At 58.4% G+C, this 6,487-nt stretch overlaps 1 protein-coding gene across 1 annotated transcript; it reads right to left on the minus strand.

Annotated features, from left to right (window-relative positions):
- Window positions 1–1,406: 1,406 nt before the first annotated feature.
- LOC119328161 (mitogen-activated protein kinase kinase kinase 18-like) lies at window positions 1,407–3,679 on the minus strand. The gene has a single exon (XM_037601181.1). The coding sequence runs from the start codon at window positions 3,385–3,387 to the stop codon at window positions 1,978–1,980; it is 1,410 nt and encodes a 469-aa protein (XP_037457078.1). The 5' UTR covers window positions 3,388–3,679; the 3' UTR covers window positions 1,407–1,977.
- Between the last annotated feature and the right edge of the window lie 2,808 nt (window positions 3,680–6,487).

The raw sequence follows: 6,487 nt of genomic DNA on the forward strand, positions 1-6,487 counted from the left end.
GAAAGGTAAAAAGGACGATCGACACAAGTGGCAAAAGAATAGAATTATCCGCCCAATTGGCCGCCAATTCATACGCTCCATGTGCCAACCTAGCTCTAGCCCCCTGTAGCCAGCCCTAGCCTCCTTTGCTGCTGTATGCAGATGTAGCACCAGAGGACCACTTATCCCGTGAAGGATAAGTAAGAAACGGAACACAGCTGAGCACACACCCCAGCGGTTACAACTAGTAGCACTATCACTACGTCCGGATCCAATCGGCTGGTTAAATTTAAAGATAAGCCATGTTCCTGCGTGTGGCCGACGCCGATGCCGATGCCGATGCCGATCCATCCATGGTAATTGCATACACGCATGATCAGGGTAATCACTATAGCTAAGCTAGGGAGGGAGGCAGCAGGTTTGTTTGCTTGAAGCACACACATGTAAGCGCGCGCGTGTGTGTGAGAGAGAGTAAATGCCATCCTTGCGTAGGAGGCAATGCCCGACGGAAAAGCTTCACGGCAAAGCCTGGCTGACATGGTGATTTCCGGCCGCTTTCGGCTTTTGCTTGTGCAGGCGACAAGGGTGCGCGCTTCAGCTGCTCGCTACAGCTACATGTCGCCAGGATCTAGCTAGCCTGTACCTTTGTGTCTCTGCTCTGCTCTGCTCAAGCAGGGCATGTCATGTCACAAGATCGTTTTCGTTTCTCTCGGTACCATTTTTAACCCGTCAGTCAAATTAACTCGTACTATGATCGACTCCCTCAGCCAAAACGCACACCCGGCTAAACCCTACGCTTCCGGGAGACGCCCGAGGATGACTGCTTTAATCAAGCGAGCAGGCTCAAATACTGCTGCGCCGCCAGTGTGCGTATGAATCAATGTGGGACGCACGAAATGGAGATGCATGTAACTGTGCTCGCCACTGGAGCGTGCATCGACCCTGGCCGCGGCGGCGGCACGACCGAACGAAGTCAATTCTACTACTAGTACTACTTTGCACCCAAATCAAGCATGTTCCGCTGACATAGTGCCCCGAGTTTTTTAGCACATTCGGGGAGGAAAAACGGCACATAATTAGCTGCGTTTGGCATCAATGTAGCAGTACAGTACGTCGTCAGAAGCTGGCTACTTTTCATGCCCGGAACATCGTCGCACGTGAAGCAACCCTCGCCCACGCCAGGCGCGCCCACCGACTTGGAAAAATCTCGTCCTCTCGGGCGTCAGGCCTGCCCAACACAGGAAGAAAAATCTGGCCGTAAAGCGCAGAATGTGCCCGCCCTTCTCCGTCGTCCTGCAGACGCGCACAGGCACGCTTGTCCACATGGAACTTTCGTCACCGTCACAGTCACAGCCACAGCGTCACTATTACTTACCGTAAACGTACAGATCCTATGTGCTGTGCTCTGCAGTGCCAGTGCCACAGATCCTAAATTGGTGGTGGTTCGCATGTTACCTCGCGGCCGAAACACCGCGCGCCATGACCACAAGTCGGACGGCTGGACACCGCTCGCCTCGACGTCAACGATACAAAATCCACACTCCGCTCTGCCCTGCCCAGCTCGCGCTACAACCGCATGGTGGGAGCAGAAAGCGAGACCGACACGGCGGTGCGAGGCGCGCGTGCCAAACGTGCATGCGGCGAGGTAGGTGCTCTGCTCACACAAGCGTCCCTCTCAGGGGCTGCCAATTGGTGGAGGGGCGGGACCGCGCGCATCCACCCGACTCAGCCAGCTCGCGACCCAACGGCGGCCACGTCGAGCAAACCATCCATCCCGCCGGGCCGGGCCCCGCCGGCGACGCCACTCACTCACTCACACACACCCGACGTCGCCGCCTCATAACTAACCAACCCCGCCGGCCGTACCGCGCCGCGAGCCGCAACCACCGCTAGCCCCATCGCCACTCACGCGTGACGCATGACCGACCAAACGAAAAAAATCGCCCGTTCGATCCGCATTCCCTCCTCCGCAATGTCATCGCTGGCATTCGCGCCGTGTTAAGTCGGAGCCGGAGTACTCACCACTCCTGCCAATAATGGCGACGCGGGAGGAAGAAAGGTAGGCATGGTGGCGCTGTAATAAACGGGCCGGGCCGGCCAGCTTGGGCGGGACTTGGGACAAGCGAAACATGACATGGGATCGGAAAAGAATCCGTTGCTTGTGATTGGAACGGTACTGCAATCGCTAACCACGTGATTTCCATCATCGCTGCGCCCGCCGTTACAGCTGCCCGTGCCATCGTACCGACCGCCGTTGCCTTGTGCGGCGTGCTGGCTGCTCGAGGCCCCCGCCTCCCCGGCGGAGCCGCCGCCCGCGGGTGAGTCGCTGGCGTCGGTGTCCGTGCCCGCCTCCGGCTGCTCCGGCGGCATTGCTGGCTCGTGTTCGGTGTCGTCGTCGACGCTGGGGCCGGCGTGGACCGTGATCCAGCTCGCGTCCCAGGTCCAGTCCGGCACGGCCGGCGCGCCCGCGGCCAGCGCGCGCACCCTGTCCGTGGGATCGGCGGTGTCTGCCGCCGTGTCGTCGTCGTCGTCCTCCCACAGGGCCTGATCGAGCACGCTCTTGGGGGACACGAACGTGGCCTTCTCGGTGACCCCTGGCACGGAATTGGACGTCGAGGCGGCGGCGTCGACGGCCACGAACTCGTGATCGAGCAGCTGCTCTGCCGTCCACCTCTCGCTGGGGTCCTGCCGCAGACACCTCGCCAGGAAGTCCTTGCCCTGGTCCGACAGGCACGGCGGGAGCTCCGGCGCCTCGCCCGAGAAGGCGACGTGGTGCAGCGTCGCGACGGGGGTGGCGAACCGCTGCCACGGGCCGGCGCCGGTGGCCATCTCGATGACGGTGCAGCCGAGCGCCCATATGTCGGCGGGCGGGCCCTGCGCCTCGCCCCGCGCGGCCTCGGGCGCCATGAACACGGGCGTGCCGCCCGTCGGCCGCGGCTCCTCGCCGGCAATGCCCGTCCGGCGCGCGCATCCGAAGTCGGCGATCAGGGCGCGGCCGTCGGCGCCGATGAGCACGTTGCGGGCCTTGACGTCGCAGTGGGCGACGCCGGCGGCGTGCACGTGCGCGAGCCCGCGCAGGACGTCGCGCGCGCGGGACCGGATGAGGCCCTCGGCGCACCGGCCGCCGCACCGCCTGATCTCGTCGGCCAGCGACCCGCCCGGCGCGTACTCCATGAGCATGTCGAGGCCGCCGCCGCCGCTCCCGTCCTCGGCGTCCAGGCAGCGCACGACGTAGGGCGAGCTGAGGCCGCGGAGGACGGCCCGCTCGCGCCGGAGCTCGGCGGCCCGGCCGGCGCCCACGGACTTGACCGCGAGCACGGCGCCGGTGCGGCGGTCGACGGCGACGGACACGGTGGCCGAGGAGCCCCTGCCGATGGCCGGCCCGCGCGTCCACTCCACGACGCCCATTCCCGCAGCAGCCGCCGCAAGAACGGCGAGCGGTGGCGTGTGGTCTGTCTTGAGAGCTTGGTGTGTCCGACTCGTGGTGGACGCAATTGGAATTTGGGATGCGGGCGAGCGGTAGCAGCAGACCCTGCGCTTTGGTGTGATGGGCTGCGCTGGGATGCTTATATACTAGTCCTGGTCCTGGTCCAGGTCCTGCAACTACAAGGAGGGGGTTGGATTGGATGCTTTGGACGAGCGAGGTGGTTAATTGTGGGCTGTCCAAAGCGAGCAAACCCAGCGTCCGAGCTGGCGCGAGGGCCAGGCGGCCGTCGCGAGGAGAGGGGAGGAGAGGGGAGGAGAGGAGAGGAGATTCGCCATTTGGCGGCACCGGACTGGCGACACATTGGCGTGCCTTGCTATTCTATGCTGCCTCTAGCAGAGTATTCTTTTCTTTTCTTCTTTTTCTCCGTTTATCTTGGCGGCAGGAAGAGAAGACGAGGCACCTACTGGTGGTGGTACAATACCAACGGGGGTAGTAATAGTATATGCTGTGCTGGACCTCCGGTCAGGGTGTCCAGCCTGGGAGGGGAGGGGACACTTGTCGTTGGGAGCGCTTTTGCCTAGCTCAGCACAGCAGGCAGCTCATGGCCTGGCCTCGTGGGGAATGGAATATTGCCCTGGAACTGCAAGGCCTCGCTCCTTCCTTTCCTTGCCTGCGTTTCTCGTTTGTCTGTTTCTCTGCAGCGCTCGGTGGAAAGCTTCTTGCTTGCTCCAATTGCAGTTTGCAAATTCCATTCCCTTGTTCCATAGACACTACTTTGCTGCTTTCGATGGAATTCTCATCTTATTTTGCAATGTCTTTCCCCGGCAAATCGAGTAATGGGACAATACTTTGTTGTGCAACGCGAGATGCCCTTTTCTTCATCGGTTTCCACAGCAGAAAACAGAGGACAGCTTGATCACAGATCAACTGCAAAAGAATGGGCCTGTCACTAACCTCAATCTGCAACCGCAATAACATCTCTCTCACCTGACCAGACCACCCTAACTGCACCGCTACTGCCAGGGCCAACCACTTACCACCAGTTCCGAATCAGATGCCGGTCGGCCGGTCGTCTCCACCCCGACGGCTCACGCAATACCATAGCCTTTACCACATCCAGTGACGCAGCCAAGGATTGTTAACTCCTCCCCTCCTCCTCCTCCGAAAGCACGCATTTTTTTCCTTCTCTGTGCGCGCTTGATTTGATTTGATCAGATCTGATTTGATGCTCAACCGCAAGAACAGCAGCCAACACTGCGATACTCCGGCAACTGTACCCTGTGGCTTGCCCGCAAGGTTCTCCTCCGGATTGGTCCACCGACCCTTTTTTCCGGTTCAACCTCAGCAACCGGCCCGGCGAGCGAGAGTGTGGTGGCAAAGGCACGTCCTGTTGAATTGAACAGATCTCTCCCTCCCTCCCTCCGTTGGCGTTGCGTCGCGGCACGGGACGGGATGGAAGAATTGCGTGGCAAGGCTCCCCCTTTTCCTTTCTACAAGTAACCTTTTCTTTATTTGGCTTTCCACTCCAAGAGGATTGCCTGCTCATCATTATAAAATGAATGCCTTACTTAACTCTTTGGACGCACTGTTTGCTTATCTCCTCGCCCTTAATTTGATTTTGCCTTGGCCAACCCTCCGCAACAACATGATGCTGACGTCTCAACCTAGTTCTTGTTAACATGCCGTTTCCAAGCACGAAATTGGAGTCTGAGATTTGACCTGGTACGGCGGATTATCGGGGAATATATAATGCCGTCCGCTTCCTCGATCTTCAGAAAGTGGTTAATTAGCACGCACATAACAATTTTGCAAAGCTCGTGGACAGGGACTGTTGTTAATTAGTACGCCTAACAATGTGTAAAGCTCGTGACAACGACTATTTATACGATGACGATCTAAGGATCTTGCGCAAATCACAGCTTATTCATTGATCAAGATTGCTCAGTTTGCAACCGACAACGCTTCGAGAGGAACTCTGTGATTTCGTGCCAAACATGTGGCTCGAAGGCTTTTATCGGACTAGCACCTACGTACGTAAAAGGCATCACAACAGTATATTTTGGTTCGGGGAGAAATTTTGGACAAGATGAAATAGATTCTTCAGGAGTACTATGGGTGACAGTGATCAAGAGCGTCGGAGTTGCCTGGCCGAAGCGGTAGTTGCAACAGTACACCCTCCATATTATTCAGATAAATATAACACGACACGCAGCATTTTTCCAAACCAACACTACACTACAGCGTTTCAGGTCGAGTGTCACAACACCACTGTCTCATGATCCCTTTTCATTCGGCACGAGATACTTGTATTTTTAGGTTCTCTTTTCAGCGGAACGCAACCACTGCGTGGGCGCGCGCGTGGACCTAAACTATGCCGCGTGAAATCCCGGCTCGATCTGCTCAACAACACCCATCACCGATCGTGCCATGCATGCACGCCGTTTCTGAAAGAAAAGCAGACGATCGATCGTCGGCGGAGTGATGCATGCCGCGTCGTAGCCATGCATCGAGGTAGCGTTAACTGCAAAGAAAGAAAAGAAACCCCGTCGTGTCTCAGAGACTCGGTGATCGAACCGCCGAGCTTGGATGGATCACCAGCAAGATCGATCGATCGATCCACCGACGGATGGTTTAGAGCAACTTCAACCTGCTGATCCATTTTGTCCATACGTATTCGTTTGGAACGCCGGGACAGAAAAATCAACCCAATGCGCCGATTTAAACGGACGCGCGTCCATTTTTCGTTCGTTTGGTGACCCATCCTGGTTTAAATTTGATTCTCATTTGCATCAGCGCGGACACGAAGCGTACGCACGTTACGCGCGCCTACTGCTCCCCCTAGCCCGCCAGTCGGTGGCTCATTGGTCATTCTCTTCCACCTCCATTGATAGCAAGCCCTCACCCGCCCCACCCCATCAACGTCGTCGCCCAGTTCCGGTGCCCCTGCAAGCAATCCGCGCCCACACACCACCCCCGCACACCGCCACCTCCCACGTCACCACCGCCGTCGCCTCGCCGACCGTCGTCGCCTCGCCGCTGGGCCACCGCAACTTCCCACCCCCACCCCAAAGTAGCCCCCCT

This window comes from Triticum dicoccoides, chromosome 7A (assembly GCF_002162155.2).
Source record: "Triticum dicoccoides isolate Atlit2015 ecotype Zavitan chromosome 7A, WEW_v2.0, whole genome shotgun sequence".
Taxonomy (NCBI): domain Eukaryota; kingdom Viridiplantae; phylum Streptophyta; class Magnoliopsida; order Poales; family Poaceae; genus Triticum; species Triticum dicoccoides.

What these genes read in the sequence shown, in the direction of transcription:
- LOC119328161 (XM_037601181.1), bottom strand. Translation starts at nt 3,387, where the DNA reads ATGGGCGTCGTGGAGTGGACGCGCGGGCCGGCCATCGGCAGGGGCTCC.